This window comes from Callospermophilus lateralis, chromosome 15 (assembly GCF_048772815.1).
Source record: "Callospermophilus lateralis isolate mCalLat2 chromosome 15, mCalLat2.hap1, whole genome shotgun sequence".
NCBI classification, from domain to species: Eukaryota; Metazoa; Chordata; class Mammalia; order Rodentia; family Sciuridae; genus Callospermophilus; species Callospermophilus lateralis.
The window spans coordinates 22,609,266-22,632,500 of record NC_135319.1 but is presented as its reverse complement, the minus strand read 5'-3'; the positions used below and the strand labels follow the sequence as shown (position 1 = coordinate 22,632,500).

General features: G+C 34.8%; 1 protein-coding gene across 1 annotated transcript in view; it reads right to left on the bottom strand.

The window, feature by feature from the left end:
• Positions 1–666: 666 nt before the first annotated feature.
• The window catches only part of Zfand4 (zinc finger AN1-type containing 4), a 62,724-nt gene continuing 40,155 nt past the window's right edge, over positions 667–23,235 (bottom strand). The window contains exons 5-9 of the mRNA XM_076834903.1: positions 20,571–20,718; positions 12,097–13,263; positions 11,514–11,568; positions 2,552–2,669; positions 667–1,487 (exon numbers count right to left, since the gene is read on the bottom strand). Of these exons, the coding sequence (XP_076691018.1) occupies positions 1,352–1,487; positions 2,552–2,669; positions 11,514–11,568; positions 12,097–13,263; positions 20,571–20,718 (1,624 nt within the window). The 3' untranslated portion in view covers positions 667–1,351. The remainder of the gene's footprint in view (positions 1,488–2,551; positions 2,670–11,513; positions 11,569–12,096; positions 13,264–20,570; positions 20,719–23,235) is intronic.

The following is a 23,235-nucleotide window of genomic DNA, read 5'->3' as shown; positions in this document are numbered from 1 at the left end:
TCCTCCTGCCTCAAGATCCCAAGTCACTGGGATTACAGAATATACCACTGTGCTTAGCTCCTGCCTTGTTTTTTTTTTTATAATTAAATACCTCCACAAGTAATACCCCTGAAAAAAAAATCTGAGTATTGTAATTTCCCATGTTAGATGACTAAATTATACTAAATATAACTTGAAAATATTTCACATCATGAAAAGTTACATATTTTAAAACATTTAATATAAAAAAATGCTTAATGTTTGTAAAAAATTTGAAAACTACTTTTGTCATATATGGTTTTAGATAAATAAAATATAAAAGCTTTTGTGTGTGTATTAAGGATATACTAAGCTACATTCCCAGCCCTTTTTATTTTATTTTTTTTATTTTATGTTAGGATCTCACTGATTTGCTGAGGTCTTGCTAAATAGCTGAGGCTGGCTTCAAACTTAAATCATCCTGCCTTGGCTTCCAATGTCCCTGGAGTTATAGGCATGTTCCATTGCTCCTGGCAAGAAAAGGTATTTATAAAAGAAAATTTTGTAAATAATCAAATAGCCAAACTCATAGTGAAATAGAATATTTATTTGAATTTCTCTTGGTAGTAGCACTCAACAAAGAAAAAATAAACCAAGCTGTGACATTTTGTTTTAAATTTTTGGAAAATGAAACAGTTTCTGTGTTTAATGGCAATAAGTGGGACATCTATTTTAAAACTACCATTTAAGAAGTAGTACTTTAAGAATATATACTATGATTAACATGATGTGTTTTATGGAATAGATACATATCTGAATGCCAATGTGAATATGGAAGAAATATGTATGTGTTAAAAACCACACTGGAAAGCCAAAAGTTCTTTTTCACAAAAAGTAGTTTGAAATAAATAAGAACTTGCTAGTAAACCCCATAAACTTCCACACATGGGATTTTAAAAAAAGTCCCAACCTGCCCCCCAACACAAAAGAAAAAACTTGGTCAATTTGAGTAGAGACATTACACGACCACTCATTTCTGTACAACATGGAAGCCTGGTTACACAGTCAATATTAACTTCCTAAAGTGCATCTTTTGAAGGCTTGTCTAGTAAAATTGCAAAATCAAACATAAAACACTTAACACAGACATGCAATAACAAAGCTAAATCATTATAGTGCAAAGTTTTTAAAACTACTTTTAAAACTTTTGATTCACCAAAGAATAAAGACATCAAATAGAGTAGTGTTCTCATCCTCCAACAATATGCATTATATGCTTTTGTTACTTGGCAAATCTTTTTGGAGTCGAATAAAAATAATGCAGTCTAAACAATATTTCTTCTGTTAATATAATACGATTCCTCAGGCAGAACAGTAAAATGCAGAGGAAGAGTTAGATTTTGGGAAGTTTTGGTGCATTAACCACAGGATTTGCCTCCTGCAAGTATCTCCTCCCTGCACTCTTGTAATCATAGGTGCAGCCGTGAGTTTCTGCATAGCGATGAGATGCACAGAAGTTGTTTCCACATCTAAAGCACAAAAAGAGTTTATGTGAATAGTCACATTTCTATGAAAGGCTCATCTCTTTGGGAGAGAGAGAGATGCTTGACTTCAGGTATTCCAACAGGAGCCCTTTGGATCTCCTTAGCAATCTCAGTGCTGACATTTCCCTTCCACTTATAAGCACAGAGACCCCTCCCAAACAAAACAAGTTAATTGTCTATGAATGAAGTTTATAATAAAGAATACACTATGGAACGAAATAGGGTGTATGCCTTTCTGGAGTAGTAAAATTTCAAAAGCTGATAAATATGTCCACCATATCTCTTATATTTAAACCTGGAAAGATCTCTAAATTTCTAAGAAATTTTATTTCATGAAAAAATTAGATTATATAAAAGATAACTATGCCATAAAAGGATTTAAAAAAAATGTTTCTAGGGCTGGGGCATAGCTCAGTGGTACAGCACTTATATAGCTTTGTGAGGCCCTGGGTTCAATCCACACAAAAAATTAAAAATAAATGCTTTGAGCAATAAGATAGGCTGTTTTCAGTTGAACCTGATACATTCTAAAAAGTAGCAATTATTTTCAATGCTTGGCCTAATCCTAAGGGCAGATAAATATACCAATCAATGCTAATAAAAGACATAGTTGTGGGAAGAAAAAATATATTATTAAAAAAACAGTGATCTGTTTTGAAATAAGTGAACCATATAATTGTTAAAATTCACAGTAAATTAAATTCAGTCCTTTTTTTGGCTATTTAAAATAGAATCTTGGAGAAGGAGTTCTTGTAGGTAACAGTCAAACAAAAACCAAGTGTATTAACAAAGAACAAAGAAGGTCCATTCTGTCCTATTGGCTTAAATCTACCGTAAAGGGTAGTGGAAGATCTGCTTTTGCCTTTTGGAAATCATTAACTATCTACTTGCTCTTTACTTCAGTCAATTAGGAATTCAACTGAAGGTTGCTACTTGAACATCAGCGTGATGTTATGAATGGCCAATTTAAATAATGTTTTATTTTGCATAATCCCCATGCTGGGTCACAACAGAGAAAGCATCTCAGCTTCTCCAGCTGGCCAACCTGCCTGCATTCGTAGCTAGTAGCCAGTCCAGTTTTCTTTCCACAAAGAAAACAATGCTTTGTTGTTTTTTTCTTTGTTTGAAGAGGGGCTTTCACAGGTGGGAGGTGATGGGTACATTCCCCTGTTTAGAGAAAGGACATCTTGGTTAATATAGGCATTAAATTCTAAATGTGAATATCACTAAGCAAAACACAAGACACATTCCTGTGCCGCAGTCTCTCGGCTGGGCACAAATCACGAGTCTCCACACAGCTTGTAGATTCAAACAGCAATTCTTTATTCCCGAACTCACACCGGCCGTCTACAAACACGCTCTGGGGGAATCCACGTTCTCTATCCAAATCCACACTCTGCCCTAATCCACTCTCTCCCAAATCCACTACTCTGCCCCAAATCCACACTGCATGGGCTTCTGTCTCCCAAAATATACTGTCTGACCCTAAGCACTCAAGAGGAACTCAGCAGCAGGATACGCCCTATTCCAAAAGAGGAACACCCTAATCTCCTATTATACTAAACCGCCCTATTCTAAAGGGGAAACACCCTACTCTCCTATTATGCTAAACTGCCCTATTCTAAAGGGGGAACACCCTAAACACGGATCCTGCCCTGGTCCTTGAGCAAGGTCACCTTTCAGAAGTCCTTCCACTAGACAGCATGGGAGTAAGCTGGCAAGGAATTTGTCATACCTACTTGGCTGATGGCTCCCAGCATTCCTGTAATGGTAAACATCTATGATGTAAGAATTTAATTTGTATCATTTTCTTTTTTGCATAATAGGGATTGAATCCAGGGGTGCTCTACCACTGAGCTCTACCCATAGTCCTTTCAAAAAAATTTTTGAGACAGGGTCTTGCCAAAGTGCTAGGTTGGCCTCAAACTTGTGATCCTCCTGCCTTAGGCTCTTCAGTAGCTAGGATTATAGGCATGTGCTACTATACCCAGCTTTATACAATTTTTATATTGAAAATTATTTACAGAACCTACAAGTTGCAGGAGTAGTTTCCTAAATTTTTTTTAAGATGTGATAGGATTCTACTTATACTAAGACAATATTTTTTAAGACTTCTTGTATAAACTAACACTTTGCTGATTAGATCTGAGGATAATCAGCTTACATATAGTATACCAAACATTGAAGAGATCAAGAAAAATATCTGGTTCAAAGTTGTCCTTGATGATTCCCCTGAGAACAATGTCTTTGCAAAGCAATCATCCTGCCAACATTGAGATATACCAGAGGATCGTGGGGCTTTTCTTTTAGTGATAAGCTACCACAGAAAGTAAATTCTCAACAATGAGCAACTTTCATTGTTTCAAATTTCATTCTTCCAAAATTTAATAATTTTAAAGTTAAAAGAATATGTATTTTTCTCTGTTACTAAGTGCTTTAAAGTCAAAATCAGTTCACATATAAAAAAGCACTCTGAAAAATTTAAATGTTATATGATATAAAATATCACATTATAAATAGTGACTAACACAGTACACAGCTTGATTTCACAGTATTACTTTTTTTAAAAAAGTATAGTTTTACAAAAAAAAATTATTAGGGGCTGGGGATTTATCTCAGTGGTAGAGCTTTTGCCTAGCATGTTCAAGGTCCCAGCACCAAAAATTTTAGTAAATTCTATACTATTGTAACTTGATTTTTTTTCTTTTTCTTCTTAAAAATAAGAGAATATCTCGCCAGGTGTGGTCACCTGCAATTCCAGAGATTCAGGAGGTTGAAGGAGAAGGATGTCAAGTTGGAGGCCAGTAAGTCTTAGTATGTCTTAAGACTTTGTCTCAAGAAAAAATAAAATAAAAACGGTTGAGGATATAGTTCAGTGGTAGAGCACAACTGGGTTCAATCCCTAGTACTAAATGATTGGTGATGATGATGATGATGATGGCATATTTCATGTGAATAAAATAAATTGGTTTGATTATTAACTTAAATGTCTTTAGAATTGACCAAAATTAACAAACCCTTTGGGAGAGGGTACTGGGATTGAACCCAGGGGCACTCGACCACTGAGCCACATCCCTATTTTGTATTTTATTTAAAGACAGGTCTTACTGAGTTGCTTAGTACCTCATTTTGCTGAGGCTGGGTTGAACTTTCAATCCTCCTGCCTTAGCCTCCCGAGCCACTGGGATTACAGTTGTGCGCCCCTGTGCTCGGCCCAATTCTCTTTTTGTATTTATATTTTTAAGAGGTAAAAAGTACCCCATATCACCTTTGTGAAATGTTCCTGGTAATTTTAAGTGCCCTGAGAAAAAAAGCTTTTATTGAGTTGATGCCTAGGAGCCATTAGGAGTTATTCAGTTACTTCTTTCAAGTTTTCTCCAGTTTTGTGCAAAAGAACTGGGAGTATATTTTACAGACTGATAGTAAAGCAGACTCAATTTTGCTGGGCTTGTATATTGAGCACCCAATCTGGATTGTGGCAAAAGATATAGCATCAATTAACTGTAAATCTGAATTTTTAATCTTTAAAGAGTTTTCATAGTCTTTCATCTGCCTAATAAATATTAAGCTCAGGCCTCTCATACTTTTTCATAGTAGTTGATTATAACCTCACAGGTGCCAGAACCATTGACACTCTCCCATTTTTCTTTTCATTCCTCTGCTTGTTCTTACTATTTTTATTGGCCTTTGATAAGTGCCATCAAGCATTTGTGAGTTCCTATTATTTTAACAAGTATGGACAGTAGCTTTGAGCTTATCTGATGAATTGGGATGTATCTCAGTGCTAAGAGGGTATACTTAGCATTCATAAGAAGACCAATGAAGAAACTTAGTAAGTCAATAAAGTTAAACTTACACCAAAAATTAGTCTCCAGATAACTCAGAATGATACAATTATTACTTAGGTGGGTTCAATTCTCAGCACCAAAATAAATAAATAGATAGATAGATAAATAAGAACTTGCACAGGACCCACAGGGACAGCATCTATACAACATACCTAACAGGAGCACATCTATTTTCAACCACCTTTGAAGCTCAGGCTTAGGATATTCTTTCTAAAACAATGGTGGGTCAAAGAAAACTACAGATGATAAATTAGTTCAGTGCAGTCACATTTTCATTTTTCTTTCTGTAGGAGATTCTTGAACTCAATATTTTCCAAATTTTTTAATTCAAGAACTATTGTGAATGTGCAGACATAAAGAACATATTAGTGGGCTGGGGTTGTGGCTCGGTGTTAGAGCGCTCACCTAGCATGCACAAGGCACTGGGTTCAATCCTCAGCACTACATAAAGTAAAATAAGATATTGTATCTACCTAAAACTTAAGAATTAGATTTTTTTTTAAAAAAGAACATATTAGTGACAGAATTAGGTGGCATAAAAACACCTGCCATCTCCTATGAAAACTGTTTCTATATATTCTTCTACCCAAAGACAACTATTTATTAGTCATCTACTCCATCACTAATTTTCCTAATATTCCTTTGACTGGCATTGAAAGCCTTACATGTCCAATTTGATGGTTTATAACTTTCCAGAGCAATTTCCTACTATTTACCATGTCATACCAACCCTGAATGATGTACTGGGTCCATTCACATCCAAAGTCTTTTTCCAAAATTCTCTACATCACAAGCCAACCTATTAAAATTCTACTTATTCTGTAAGACATCATCAATCATCAACTCTTCTCTGAAGCTTCCTCACAAATGTGTATTACATGCATAAAGAAAAATTTCATAAAATAATGTTGATGTATAGAATAAAACTAAGGTTAAAAAAGATGGAGGCTTGGGGTAAAACTCAGTGGTAGAGCATTTGTCTAGCATGGTGGCTTTAATCCCAAGCACTGCCAAAGTAATTTTTTAAAAAGACAAAAATAATAGCAAATCAAAATAAAAATCTGTTGTGATTTATTTTTGTGGCACTAGAGACCAAACCCAGGGCCTTGAACATACAAAGCAAGAACTCTACCAACTGAGCTATATCCCCAGCCCTCAAAATAAAAATCTATAATAACATAATAGCCAAGAATTAAAAAGAAAGAAATGTAGCTCAGTGGTAAAGCACCTGCTTAGCAAGCATAAGGCTCTGGATTCAATGTCTAGTGCCACATTAGAAAATAAGAAAAAAGAAAAAAAATATTTCAAATACAAAGACCAAGTAAGGTAATTCTACAGAGCACCCGCTGATTTTGAAATTATGGAGATCTTTGGTGACCTCAGGGTTAGCAATTTCAGAAGATCAGCAAGAAGAGAAGAAAGCATTGAAACCTACATTAAGACTGATGGAGTAGATGAAAGAAATGCAAATTACTAAAAGGCTTTACTGTGAATTAGGACAGCACAGTATGTCAAGGAAAAACTATAACATTAAAAGTGGATATATCACAGGACTGGGTTGTGGCTCAGCAGTAGTATGCTCGCCTAGCATGTAGGAGGCCCTGGGTTTGATCCTCAGCACCACATATAAATAAACAAAATAAAGGAATTATGTTCATCTACAACTAAAAAAAAATTTTTAAAAGTGGATACATTACAGTAATCAAAACATTGTGGGGGCTGGGGATGTGGCTCAGGCAGTAGCACGCTCGCCTGGCATGCGTGCGGCCCGGGTTCGATTCTCAGCACCACGTACAAACAAAGATGTTGTGTCCGCCGAAAACTGAAAAATAAATATTAAAAATTCTCTCTCTCTCTCTCTCTCTCTCTCCTCTCTCACTCTCTCTTTAAAAGAAAAAACATTGTGGCACTGGCATATACATACATAGACCAATGGAAGAGAATAAAGACCTAAGAAATAAACCCTCATCTATGAGGTCAAATAACTTTCAACAAAGGTGCAAAGATCTGGCAAGATTTGGCACCTTTATTAAGGGAAGAGTATTCTTTTCAATAAATGGTACTAGGAAAACTAGATGCCCACATTATAACAAAATAAAGCTGGGCTATCATCTAATATCATATTCAAAAGTCAACTTAAAATGGATCAAAGATCTAAATGTACGGCCTACAACTATAAAACATCTAGAAGAAAACAACATGAGAAAACTCTCATGACATTGGATTTCTAGAATATGACACCAAAGACACGAGTGACAAAGGAGAGAATACACAAACTGGATTTCATGAAAATCAAAAACTTGTGCAACAAAAGACACTTTTTAAGAGAGTAAAAAGTTTAGGCATAGCAGCACTTACCTATAATCCTAGCAATTTAGGAGGCTGAAGCAAGAGGATTGCCAAGTTTAAGACCAGCCTCAACGCCCATAGCACAAGTGTTAATAACAAGAATCAACAAATGGGACTTACTTAAACTAAAAAGTTTTTTCTCAGCAAAAGAAACAATAAGAGAGGTAAATAGGGAGCCTACATCCTGGGAACAAATCTTTACTCCTCACACTTCAGATAGAGCCCTAATATCCAGAATATACAAAGAACTAAAAAAATTAGACAATGAGATAACGAATAACCCAATCAACAAATGGGCCAAGGACCTGAACAGACACTTCTCAGAGGAGGACATACAATCAATCAACAAGTACATGAAAAAATGCTCACCATCTCTAGCAGTCAGAGAAATGCAAATCAAAACCACCCTCAGATACCATCTCACTCCAGTAAGATTGGCAGCCATTATGAAGTCAAACAGCAACAAGTGCTGGCGAGGATGTGGGGAAAAGGGTTCACTTGTACATTGCTGGTGGGACTGCAAATTGGTGCGGCCAATTTGGAAAGCAGTATGGAGATTCCTGGGAAAGCTGGGAATGGAACCACCATTTGACCCAGCTATTGCCCTTCTCGGACTATTCCCTGAAGACCTTAAAACAGCGTACTACAGGGATACTGCCACATTGATGTTCATAGCAGCACAATTTACAATAGCTAGACTGTGGAACCAACCCAGATGCCCTTCAATAGATGAATGGATAAAAAAAATGTGGCATTTATACACCATGGAGTACTACGCAGCACTAAAAAATGACAAAATCATAGAATTTGCAGGAAAATGGATGGCATTAGAGCAGATTATGCTAAGCGAAGCTAGCCAGTCCTTAAAAAACAAATGCCAAATGTCTTCTTTGATATAAAGAGAGCAACTAAGAACAGAACAGGAAGGATGAGCATGAGGAAAAGACTAACATTAAACAAAGACTAGAGGGGGGAGAGAAAGGGAGAGAGAAGGGAAAGCATATGGAAAAAGTAGGAGACCTTCAATGTTACACAATATTATAAGAGGTTGTGAGGGGAAAGGAGGAGGGAAAAAAGGGAGAGAATTAAACAACAGCAGAGGAGGTAGAGAGGGAAGATGGGAGGGGAGGGGAGGGGAGGGGGGATAATAGGGGCTAGGAATGTTGCAGAACACAACAGTCACTAATATGCCATTATGTAAAAATGTGAGTGTGTAACCAATGTGATTCTGCAATTTGTATTTGGGGAAAAAATGGGAATTCATAACCCAATCGAGTCAAAGGTATGAAAGATGATATATCATCAGCTCTATAATGTTTTGAACAATCAATAAAAAAAAAAAAAAGACCAGCCTCAGAAACTTAGTGAAACCTTAAGCAGCTTGGCAATACCCTGTCTCAAAATGCAAAAATAAAATAAAAGGGTTGGGGATAAAAGTGCCCCTGGGTTCAATCTCCAGTGCCAGAAAAAAAAAAGTGGAGAAAAGTTTGCAAATAATTTCATGATAAAGGCTTAATTTCTAGAATACATAAATGACTTGTAAAATCCAACAATACAAAACAACCAGCCTGATTAAAAAATGTATAAAGGACAGGAATAGATATTTCTCTAAAGATATACTAATGGCAAGAAACACCTGAAATTTACCCAACGAGGCAATCATCATCACTAATTAGAGAATTGATGATATCACTAATCATTACAGAAATGTAAATCAAGCTAGGTACCCTGGCACATGCCTATAATCCCAGCAATTTGGGAGGCCAAGGCCAGGGGATCACAAGTTAAGACCAGTCTCAGCAACTTAGTGAGGCCCTAAGACACTTAGGAAGATCTCGTCTCAAAATTTTTAAAAATTATAAATGAATAAAAAATAAAGAAATGCAAATCAAAACCACATTACATATCCCCTTACACTCATTAAAATGGCTGTTTGGAAAACAAAAACAAAAAACAAGTACAAACAAGGAGAACTGGAATCCTGTGCACTATTAGTGGGAAAATAATATGGTGGTTCCTCAAAAAATTAAAAATAAATCAGGTGTGGTAGCACACACCTGTAATCCCAGTAACTCAAGAAGTTGAGACAGGAAGACTGCAAATTCAAGGCCGGCCCCAGCAACTTAGCAAGGCCCTGTGTTAAAATAAAAAACAAAAAGGGCTGGTAATTTAGCTCAGAGGTACTATGCCCTCGGTTCAATCCCCAGTACAAAAAAAAAAAAAAAAAAAGAGAGAGAAAAATAAAGTACCATATGATCCAGCAGTTTCATTTCTGATATACACCTCAAGGAATTTAAAGTAGTATCTCAAGTTTGAGGCACTATTACTCACTCTAGATAAAATGTGGAATCAACCAGGTGTATTACTGACTGATGAATGGATAAGCAAACTGTGCTACATAAAACAATGGAATATATGCCTTAAAAAGGAAGAAAATGTTGACACGTGCTACAACACAGATAAACCTTGAAGACATTATGATAAGTGAAATAAGCCAGTCACAAAAAGACAAATACTATATACACTTATATGGTACTTAAGAGTAGTCAAAAAACATCCAGACAGGAAAAAGAATGATGGTTGCTGAGGGAAGCAGGGAGGGAGAAAATAAGGATTTGGTGGTTCTTTTTTGTTTTTGTTTTGTTTTTGAGATGGGGTTTTCCTATATTGTGCCTATGCAAAGTTTCAGTTTTGTAAGATGAAAAGAGTTCTGGAGATAGATGGTGGTTATGTTTGCCCAATAATGGGAATATACTTAATGCAAAGAAACTGTATACTTAAAATTATTAAAAAAGTAAAATTTGTGAAAAAAAGCAAAAAAAAAAAGTAAAATTACTACACAAAAAATTTGAAAAAATAAGAAGATATATTAAGACTTCATAATACCAGCCCTTACACAGAAATGGAAAACAAATCCTAAGTATCTCTTAAAAACATAAAACTCACATGATAACTATAATATATAAAGTATAAAGGTGGCACATCTTGGATAATGAGTTTCCCAACTCTGGTCTGGGTATTAAAACAAAAGAAGATAGGAATAGCTTCCCTATCCTTGAAAATACTGACTGATTAGTGCAACTTTCAGATGACAGCACTTACTGGTAGGAGGAAATACTAATGGTATAGTCAGTCACTCCTGCTACTATGTTTTAGACAGGGCTGGTCCTAGAGATTGCTCCTTTCTTTTTCTTTTTTAGTACTAGAGATTGAACCCAGGAGCACTTCACCACTAAGCTACATCCCAAAGTCCTTTGTTTTTTTAACTTTTTATTTTCAGACAGTGTCTTGCTAAGTTGCTGAGGCTGGCCTCAAACTTGTGAACCTCCTGCCTCAGCCTCCCAAGTCACTGGCAATACAGGTATATATGCCACTGAGCCCACCTATTTTTTTCTTTTACCCAGAAATAACTATCAGTCCATCAAAAAGAGAGTCTTACCCTTGATACTGAAGCAATGATGTTAAAAACATCTTTCTAGAGTAATTCCTCAAAGCCCATTCAGTATCCCATCAGGACTCAAGAGTGGCCAGCCACCAGGGGATGGGAACTATATGTTAATTCTTCAATAATCTTGTTTTTTCTTATAGACCATATCTTTTCCCAGACAAAGGATGTCAATTTCAAATTCTGTTTTATTCTTCACTATGGTCAGTTCACATAATGAATTTCTGAACTGGAATAAAGTTTAGGGAGAGAGTTTACTCTGTACATACCATAGAAAATGTTCTTCCCATTTCTCTTTGAAAATTCAACACTATACATAGTAATGTGATTATTAGCTTTATATTATTTTCAAAATAATCTATAGCTTACCTACTCTTTTCCCTGCTGCTGCATTATTTCCATTCATTCCAATACCACGGGCAGACTACAATTAAAACACAAAAACACCTACAGAGGTGAGTCAATGGAGAATAGAAGAGATCACCAAACATGAAATACTTGCATTTTATTACTAAGATGCTATTGGGCTTCCACTGAAAATTATCTAATCTATCTTTATTTAATTAACAAATTAACTCGAAAACTGCTTGTCACTTTTAGTAATATGATGCTTATTATTATTTAGATTTGATGTCTCAGATAAGAGTTCCTACTTTGAGAAAAAAATTAGTAAAAACATTCAGTATTTAGCAATATATAATAAACTGTTTATATGAACTTATTTTCAAATCACACTTCTCAATCTGGGGCTAATATTATTTGAAATTTTATCATAAAAATATTTTTTAAAATTTTTAAAGATTTTTTATAAACTAGGCAAATATTTTCAGAGAAACTTATGAAAAAAGTCCAACCTTAGACCCCTATTTTCTGTAAACAAAAATCAAACTTTAAATATTATGAATAACTTACAAGGATAACTACCAGATTATGTTGAAATGAAAACACTTACTAGAAAAAAATCTGTAGGTTCTGACCGGGGAGAACTTTTCCTAAGGCTTTCTTCCTGAAAATGCTGAAGGTTTGTAGACAGACCAATTCCAGAGGGCCGGAGCCTGCCTGCCCCACGTGTGCTCTGTAAACTGTCTTTGCTTGCGCTCTGCGCCAGTGAAGCAAAAAAACCGACATTATTTACACAACCAACGGGCTCTTTGGAAGCCTTGTTGGCTATTTCTGTAATGTCCCGAGCCTCAACTTTGGAAATAATATCAGATCTTTTCCCAGGCGAATCAACTTTAATACCACGGAAGCGAGTAGTCCTAGAGAAGGAAGAATCTGCCATGGTTCGAACATCCAATGACCTGAGCGTGTTTTGTGAAGCAGAAGGGAGGTTCCCAGACTCCAAACATTTGGACTGTCTCTGTGGTTTCACCAGAGAATTACGCAGTGGTGCTGGAGCAGAACAGCGAAGTGGTGACAAGAGTCCATTCTTGTGAGGACTTAATTCGCGGTGGTTGAGAACTGCAGTGTCTACTGACTCACCACTCAACACTCGTGTAACGTGTTTCAGATGCTGCTCTGTGACTCTCAACCCTTTGTCATCATTAGTGAGTAAGAGCTCTGTGTTTGCCTTTCCAACGCCTTCTAAGCTACTGTTCTGTTCAGTAGCATTTCCTTCTGAAACTGAGGCAAATGGACCCACTTTAAGTAGAAGTGATTCTTCAGGTACACTCCTTTCTGAAGTTGGAAATAAGACACTATCATCTTTGTTATTAGAGGGTAAGTTCCCTGAAATGTGTTTTGTCCGCCTGGGCAGGGATGATCCAAGAACAGAACCAGCAAGCTCTCCATCACTTTCCAACTCCATATGGGGTACCTGAGGTATCAGTCTGCTGTTACTGCTAGAATGAGACAGAGTGTTACTCTCCCAGTTATTCTCCTCCTTAAGTGCTTCACCAGTGAGAGATGAAATAGGTCTATCTGCAGGGAGCTGAGTTGCCAAAGTTGCAGCTGCCTTCCTGGATGGTTCTGGTAGATATTCATTTCCAGGAGAAGATAAACAAGATTGCCCAATGTGTGGCAGGACTCTTAACAACCTGTGGCGTGCTGCTGCTGTGGAACTGCTAGAAGGTCGAGGAGCTATAGGTGGATGAGGTTTTACTTTGACAACTTTCTTAGGCTATAAGAAAAGAGTGAATATATAATTCCTTTACACAGATGAGCTGCCTCTGGTAGCTGCTTTTATCCTAGACTCATTCTCTGGATAGTATGCAACTCTACATCCACCAAACATACTCTTTAAAACTGAAGGTTATGAGCTGGGCACAGTGGTGCTTGCCTCTACTCCCAGCAACCTGGGAAGCTGGGGCAGAAAGATCACAAGTTAAAGGCCAGCCTTAGCAATGTAGCAAGACCTTATCTCAAAATAAAAAATAAAAAGGAATGAGGATGTACCTCGGTGGTAGAGCACCTACAGGCTCAATTGCTAGTACCAGAAAAAGAAATAAATACATAAATAAAATTTTTAAAATGAAGATTATGATTCTAAGCTGTAGAGATTAATAGCAGTTGCCTAAATCTGAGTATCTTCATGCATTTTCTAAAATAAAATAAAGCAAAACAACAAAAAATCCACAACCAAACAGATGAATAATATAATCAAATAAAATCACCCATATCCCATCCTTCAGCAAACTGGGAGAGATTCAAGTAATATGAAGTTCAAAGAAGCAGTAATTAGGAAAAAACCTAAACCTAAAAGACTTATCTGCAAAACCTATGCCAGTGGTAGAGAGTCAAGAAAGTGTAGCTTCAAAAACTGAACCCACAAAAAAGAAAATATACTTGTTATAAAAATACTGAAAAAGGTCTAAGATCTAAATCTGGGATATCAAACATGAGATATATTATGCTTTGTATCTTTAATGTCCCTGAAGAGGTCATGTACTAGACAATGCAGGAATGTTTAGAGGTGAAATTAATAGACTATGAGAAAAGTACCCTCATCAGTGGATTAATCCATTTGAAGGATTAATAATATGCATGAACTGCTGTGTGTGGAAGCACACGCCTGTAGTCCCAGTGACTCAGGAGGCTGAGACAGGAAGATCACAAGTTCAAAGTCAGCCTCAGCAAAAAAGCGAGGCACTAAGCAACTCATTGAGACCCTGTCTCTGAATAAAATACAAAATAGGGATGGGGGTGTGGCTCAGTAGTCAAGTACCCCTGAGTTTAATCCCTGGTACCCAAATAATAATAATAATAATAATAATAATAATAATAATAATAATATGCATCAACAACTGGGTGGTTAGGCAAGTAGGGTATAGCTGGAGGAGTTATATCACTAGGGGTATGGTCTTGGCATATATCTGTCCCTGAACCCTTCCCCACACCCTCTGCTTCCCAGTATCCAGAAGCTGAGCAATTTTCCTCCATCATGCCCTTCTGTCATGATGTTCTGCCTCACCTTGGGCCCATAGTGATGGAGTGGGCCCACTCATGCATTGAACCTCTGAAATTATAAGCCTAAACTAAACATTTCCTCTTATAAGTTGTTCTTATCAGGTATTTTAGACACAGAGACAAAAAGCTGATTAACAGAGTCTACAAGGAAATCAAAAGGAAGCAACTTGAAATAATTTAGTACCCAAGGAGATAGTATTATTCATGGGAGGAAGGAATAAAGAAGAGTAAATCAGAAGGGCAAGGTACCTTTCAAGAATAAATGTAAAGAAGGAAGCAAAAAGAGGAAAGCAAAGATCATAGAGAAACAAAAGTAAATCACAAATTATAATGCACAAATTTTAAAAAAATAAATGAATTCAAGGGACACTGGCAGAGGAAGTGAATTGGGGGAGGGAGAAGGGGTAGAAAAGAGAAATCACTGGGAAATGAATTGGACCAAATTATGTTATATGCATGTATCAATATGCCACAATGAACCCCACAATCATATATAACTATAATGCACTAATAAAAACATTAAAAAGTGAATCACAAAAATCAGAACACACACTAAGCATTCCCTCAAAGAAAAGAGTGCCACTGATTAAAACAACTAAAAACTTATACAGTTGTGTGGCACACACCTGTAATCTTAGCAACTTAGGAGGCTGAGGTAAGAGGATAAAAAATTAGAGGATAGCCTCAGCAATTTAGTGAGACCTTATCTCAAAATTTAAAGAATAAAAAAGGACCAGTGATGTAGCTCAGGGGTGGAGTGTTTCTGGGATTGAACCCAATCCCATTAAAAAAAGGAAAGAAAACAAAAAAACTTGAATACAAAACTCTCACTTTTGTATATTAACCACAACTATTAATACTTACCAAATATATAAAATTATGGGAAAAATCAGAAAAGAAAAAGAAAAGGGCACACCAAATCCATAAAAACTATAAAAATAAAACAGAAATTTTAAAAATAAAAATTTAAAAAATTTTTAAAATAAAACAGAATTAGAATATTTCAGCTACTTAAAATTCTCTCCCAACACAATGAAGTGAAAGACCACTGCATCACAACACTCCAAACTGAATCAGATAAGCTTAAGTTAGTATTTGCATGTATTTTTTAAAAAATTATATCAAGTGGCACATACCTATAATCTCACTTTACTTGGGAGGCTAAGGCAGAAGGATTACAAGTTTGAGACCAGCCTTGGCAATTTAGGGAGACTCTATCTCAAAATAAAAAATAAAAGGTTCATCTCTAGTACTATGGGGAAAAAAAGTCATACCAAACAGTAAATCCCAAAACTTAAGACACAATGAACAACAGAGTGATATAAATATCAGGCCTAGAAATAATCTCCAGAAAATGAAATCATGTTAAAATGAAGAGTAAATTATCAGTTACATAAGGAGACTAGATTCTACTGAATATTTAAAAAAGAATATTGGGAAGGGGTCAGGATTGTGGCTCAGTGGTAGAGTGCTTACCTAGCATGTGTGAGGCACTGGGTTCAAGCCTCAGTACCACATAACAATAAATAAATAAAATAAAGGTACTGTACCCATCTACAACTTAAAAAAAATAGGAAAAAAAAAAGAATAGTGGAAAAAGGTATGAAAATTAAAATAAGAAAATTAAAATAAGAATTTAAAATGATGAGAAAAAGTAGTTGAATAGAAGACAAAGACATTCCAATATGTGTATAAAGGAAATCCCTAGAAAACATTTAAAAACTAATATATACATTATAAGAAATTGTCCTGAAATAAGACTTGAATCATTATGTTAAAAAAGACTTTATTTTGTTTAAACAAATAAAATAAAGGTATTGTGTCCATCTACAACTAAAAAAATATTTTAAAAACTACTCAATGTACTGTGAAAATTGACCCAGAACAGTAAATTCTAAGCCTATCCTAAATTAAGTCATTTACAAAGAAAATAAGTGGGATTGTCAACTGAATTTCTCAATGGCAATGTAGGAAGTAAGACAAAAATGGAGCAAAATTTTACAGAAACGCCTGGGAAATCAAATCACATTTTACACTCAGTTAAAGGGTAAAGAAAAGGTTCCAAACATGCAAAAACTCAGTAATTTCTGTTCTTATAAACCTTTTTGAAGAATTTACTAACCAAAAAATATAGAGAAACTTTAGTAAAAAAAGATTGATAGTAAGCATGGTATATATGTCATTGAAACGAAATATCAGTGGGCATAAGGAATGCACATTTGGAGAAAAAAGAAGTTCACTGTCACTTAATATACTGATGGTCATTAATAAGTAGGAGTTAAAAGATATTGATGGTATATGGTCCTGATATTAGGCAAGGAAAGTTTAAGGGTAAAGATACTAAAGATATGACATAAATAAAATATTTTATAACATTTTAGGATTTGCAGTACAATGAAAATATGCTACTAGTATTTATGTACCAAGTCACACAGCATCTATTATCTCCTTAAAACAAAAAACTATGGGAGATGAAAAGAGATATGCACAGAAAGCTTCTAATTATAGACTTTCATGTATCATTTTCATTCCAAAAGATTAAGTGGACAAGTTAAAAAAAGAAAACAGCAGATCTAAACAACCTATTATTAAGGTTGATTTTATAGATAAAAATACCAAATTTTTACACTTAAATTAGAAAATACCTTTGAAATACACATAGACTATATATGAAAAGTGATATTGAATCTCAATAAATAAAATTCTATTAAGTAGAAATGTTAACAATATTGTCCAATTTCCATGAAATAAAACTAGCAATCCATTAAATTATTTTTGTACTGACAAAAATTATATACTAACAAAAATCATTTACTTTAAAAACAAAGTTACTACAAATTGACATTGTATTACTATTATTAGTATTACTAGCATTTTGTAGTAATTAAAATCCTACAAGTTGACACGTTCCCACTGATGTGTTAACTGAGAAAAATATATCATCTTTGAAATATTTCTAGCAAAAATGTTTTAACCTGCATGATAAAACTATCAGACAAATCCATATTGAGGGATATTCTGTAAAATAATGGGCCTATACTCTTAAAATACCTGACATGAATGTCCAAATAAAGTTAAAAAAATAATTGTTTAACCAAATTGTCTAAGCAAACATTACATCTAAATGCAATGCAGATTTATTTTATTTTATTTTATTTTATTTTATTTTATTTGAGATACAGTCATGCTGTTGCCCATACTAGCACTGCACTCCTAGACTGAAGCAATCTACCTGTCTTGGCCTCCCTAGTAGCTGGAACTAGAGACATGTGCCAGAGTACGTGGCTATGTGATTCTTGATTGAAAACAAAACAAAACAAAATGCTATCAAAGCATATTATTGAGATGTGGAAAATATGAATACAGATGACATAATGTGCATCAGTGACACATTTTATGAGCATGTTAATTGCATGGAAAGAGAAGGAGAAAGCCCTTATTCTTAGGAGATACATGGTAAATGAAATATTTAGGGGCTGGGGATGTGGCTCAAGCAGTGGCGCACTCGCCTGGCATGCGTGCGGCCCGGGTTCGATCCTCAGCACCACATACAGACAAAGATGTTGTGTCCGCCAAATACTAAAAAATAAATATTGAAATTCCCTCTCTCTCCCTCTTTCTCACTCTCTCTCTTTCTTTAAAAAAAAAAAAAAAGAAATATTTAGAAAGTGTCATAATATCTACAATCAATTCCCAAACAAATCAGAGGAAAAAATTAGGGAGAAAAAGCAAATGTGAGAGGCATTAATTAGTGAATTCAGGTAAAGTGTGTATATATGTGTGTGTGTGTGTGTGTGTGTGTGTGTGTGTGTGTGTGTGTGTTTCCAATGCTGCAGATGGAACCCAGGGCCTTGCACATGCCAGACATATGCTTTATCACTGAGCTACATCCCCAGCCTTGGTATAGTATATGTTGATCTTCACTGTAGTAGTCTTATTTCTGAGAAATTAAACATTTTTCAAAATTAAAAGAAATAAAGCAAATAAGTTTTCAGAAAAATGCTGAGAATTCATTGCCAGAAATCTTTAAAAAAAGAAATAATTCCATAAGAGGTAAAATAATTGAAGGAATAATACATAACTACAGGAAAGAACAAGTGATAACAGAAAAGTGAATATGAGCTGGGTGTGGTGGCACACACCTGTAATCCAAGTGACTCAGGAGGTTGAGAAAGGAGGATCACAAGTTCAAAGCCAGCCTCAGAAACTTACCGAAAGGAAATTCTGACACATTCTATGACATGAATAAACCTCAGAGCATTATACTAAATGAAGTAAGCCAGTCACAAAAAGACAAATGCTGCACGATTTCACCTTATATGAAGAATCAAATTCCTAGATACAGAAAATGGAATGGTGGTTGTCAAGAGGTTGGGGAGGATGGGTACTAGGGAAGCTGGGATTTTGTTTTTTTATTTTGGAACTGAGGACTGAACCCAGGGACACTTAACCACTGAGCCACATCCCCAACCATTTTTAATTTTGAGACAGAGTCTCACTAAGTTGCTTAGGGTCTTGCCAAGTTGCTGAGGCTGGCTTTGAACTTGCAATCCTCCTGCTTAGCCTCCTGAGTTGCTGTGCCACCACACCTGGATGGGGAGTTGTTTTTTAATGAGTACAGAGTTTCAGTTTTGCAAGATAAAGTTCTCAAGACTGGTTGCACAAAAATGTGAAAGTACTTTACATACTGAATGGTGAGTACAACTTGAAGATGGTTAAGATGGGAAATTTTATCTTCACAATTAAGAATAAAAAAATTTAAAGTTCATGACAGAATCTAGGGGATAATAAATTTAAGTGCTTGGTGTTAATTTCAATTTAGCTGTTTGTTGGAAAAGGAAAAACACAGACTAATTTTTCTCATGAAGAAAAATCTTAAATAAAACATTAGCAAATGAAATCTAAAGACATAAAAAAGGAAGTAAAAACAACATAAAAAGAGAACAAACCACAACCAAGAGTGGTTCATTCCAAGAATGCAAGAATTGTTCTACATTTTTAAAATCAATTTGCCATATTATCCGAATATTTTATTCAGGGTACAATATTTTATAACTTCCCTTTGGATTTCTTCTTTGGCCTATTAATTATTTAGAAATGTGTTATTTTCAAACATCGGAAGACTTCCCAGATACTTTGTATTTAACTATATTCTCTTATAAATTAGAGCATTTATTTTGGTATTATTTGAACATTTTAAAATGTATTGGGACTTCTTTCATGGCACACAATGTGGTTTCTTTTAGTAGATGCTCTTCTCAATTCCCCCTGAATATCAGAAAAATGCAAAGTGAAATCAGTATGATTTCAGTATATACCAACCAGAATGGCAAAAATAAAAACAGGAGAACCATTCAAGATACTATTTAAGAACTTAAAAAAAAAAATACTGCAACTCTCATTCGCTGTTGGACAGATATAATCTAGTTTAATCACTATGGAAAAACTAATAAAATTTATAATAAAACTAGAAAAGTAGCTATTATCCATAATAGGTAAATATTTACACAGCATTTTAAAAAGAATCCAGATTAAGTTTAAACTATCTTTTATTATCCTTCAAGTTCTAGAGAGATGAATTGTTTTGTTGTTTTGTTTTGTTTTGGTACTGTACTGGGATTGAATTCAGGACCCTGCACAAGTTAGGCAAGTACTCTGTCACTGAGCTATAGCCCCAGAACTTTTTAAAATTTTATTTTGAGACAGGGTCTTGCTATGTTGCCCAGGATGGCCTCAAACTTGTGTAGCCTCCAGAATAGCTGGGTATAAAGGTATGTACCACTTGCTTGGCCTAGAGTTATGAAATTTAAAAATCACAAATTAATATAACTCATATTAAGTTGCCATATAATATTTCCCCATGTGTTACTGGCCCTTTCATGTATCAATAAATAACAGAGGCCAGAATCTTGAAATGAATAATATTTTATAAATTTTTGTTCACAATTACCAACAGACCTCATTGTTGAACCCTGAAAGGGTAAGATAGAAAAAATCCTGGCCAAGTGCTGACAGCATCACCTTTTTGCTGAGATTCATGTTCTCCATCTTAGCCTTAAGCAGCTTCATTTTATTCATAGTTATTGAATTTTCAATGATCTGTTGCCCAGAAGGAGAAGGCTCAACTTCTTCATCCTCATCTGTATACAAATTATACACTGAACCACCTCTGCAAAGAAAAATAACAACTTCTTGAAATTTGCTTGATTCCAGCTCAAAAATTAAAACTCTTCTATGTGCAATAGCAACTATACATGCTACTACCTATAAAACACTAAATCCTTTTTGTCAATGTAAATGCAAGGAAAATATATTTCAAAAAAATGTTTTTCTCAGGAGAACAAATAAATGGGGATAAATACTGCATCATGAAAATCTAGGACATTTCTAGAACAACCGGTGCAACTAAAAATCTAGTATACCTGAGCTTCTCTTAATTCAACATTCAACAAATTATTGGTAAAAATCATTGGACACCTGTTAACAGCATTCCCAAAGGAGCAAAATCCATTTCCACAAGAATGCTCTGATTTCATTTTATTAGCCAAGGCTGACAGATGTGCAGCCTACACCACAGTCTGATCAGATTTCCATGAACTAGAATAAAAAAGAAATTGGTACAGAAGTACAGATTTTTCTTTATCCTGAAAAGATTCTCACTAAAAAGAAAAAAAAGAACTCATACACAGGTATAATCAGAACATTTTCTGTTCCTAAATAACAAATAATAAAAAAAATTTAAAAAGGGCTAACAACTTTTTTCTGTTTGGAAACATAATTACGAAGAATAGCATAGACTTTAACATAGAAAAAAGACACCTCCAAGTCAAGCCATGACACACATTATTAAACATGTTAAACTTTCAATTACTGATCAACCATCATGATATATTTATTTACACTTTAAAGAAATATTTGGAGTCTCTTTTTTTTTCTCAGCGTACCTGGAGAATGATTAAAACTTCAGAGCAAATTAAGAATACATATTAGTCACTGTGGCCCATTTACTTATATGAATACCAAAATGTACAGCCATGCTACAGAAGTATGAGGATTAACAACATATTTTCTGTTCTATCTTCTTGTAACAAATGGAAACAATTTAGGATAGGCTTAATAACCTTAATATAGCAACTAGCCTCCACAACCCATTTGATCTGCAGTTCTTGATCTGTGACTATCACTGCTACCTATAGCTAGCTGATTGTCACCTATGTATACTAATGGACAAAAATCACAGTGCTAAAGTAGTCACATTGCCTGACATTTGCTGAACGCTTACTGTTCAGGCGCTTCCCACACAATATTCCTAATCTTTGCAAAACTACATAAGGTAGACATTATATCCTATTTTATAAATGACAAGATTACAGTTAAGGGAGGTAAGTGATTTGGTTTAAGACGAGGAAACTAGTGAGCATAAAATCAAATGCCCTATGTGTCTTGTTCCAAAGCTGATTCTTCTTACTTAGAGAAGTAAGTTGCTTCCCTAGGCACCAAATGACAGATCTTACTGCATCAACCTTGTGCACTCAAATGAGTCACAGAATGTATAGTGTGTGATAGCTTTTATCTTGAGGTCAACGCACCTGAAAAGGAGGGATATGAGAGTATTTCTGTCAGTTCACCTTGAGGAATTAGAAAAAGTAACTCAAGTTTACTCTACTCTTGGTTACCTTGCAATATTTTAAATTAAATTAAATTTAAATATTCCTTTGTTATCTTATAACATTTTAACTTTACCCTTATCAAATACTTAAAAGAAATTTTTGACTCAGTCTTACTGTCATGAAAAAATCTACTCTCCCATGGAATATGTGTTTAAAAGAATAATCAAGATATTTTATTGGATTCATTTTAGAATATAAAAAACACCTTAAGTTCACCTTTTTCCCCCAAGAATTACATACTATATTTTCTCTCAAAAAGCACAGTGTCATAAGATCAGTTAGAAGCTAGTCACAAATTATAACTACATGGCAAAATGTAACTAGACTAGAATAACATAATAATTTATAAACTTATTTCAAAAATATCCTTATAAATTTAAATATTCCAACATTTTCTTGAATTCCAACATATTTTTGAGTACTATACAAGACTTTCTTTAAATAATTTTAAATGATTAAAAAATAAGAAATGGTAAAATGTGATATCTATTTTAACATAAATATTGTTCATCTCAAAGCCAATAGTTAATTGAGTTTTACAAAGAAGTTACCATTTAAGTTTGAAATGGTTCTTTATATTTCTTTAAAAAAAAAAAACAGAACAAAACAAAAAAAAATGGCAAGGTAGAATGACTGGAATGAACCAAAGAACACCCTGTTCTACCTGTTTCTTCTTAGAGCAGGTTATCAGGGGCCTATCACCTATTATGGGTGCTCATGAACGAAAGACGGTTTTCACATTTTTTGTGTGTGTGGTGCTGGGGATTAAACTCAGGGACTTGTGCATGTAAGGCAAGCACTCTACCAACTGAGCTATATCCCCAGCTCAGTTTTCACACTTTTAAATAGTTGAAAATAATAATAGTGTTTCATAACACACGAAAACTGTTCAAAATTCAACTCTGTCTTCATAAACATAGTTTTAGTGGAACAAAGTCATAGTCATTTGATTGTGTATCAGAGGTGAGTATCTGTTATAGAAAATGCATGTAGTTCTCACCACTCTGAAGCTTGGC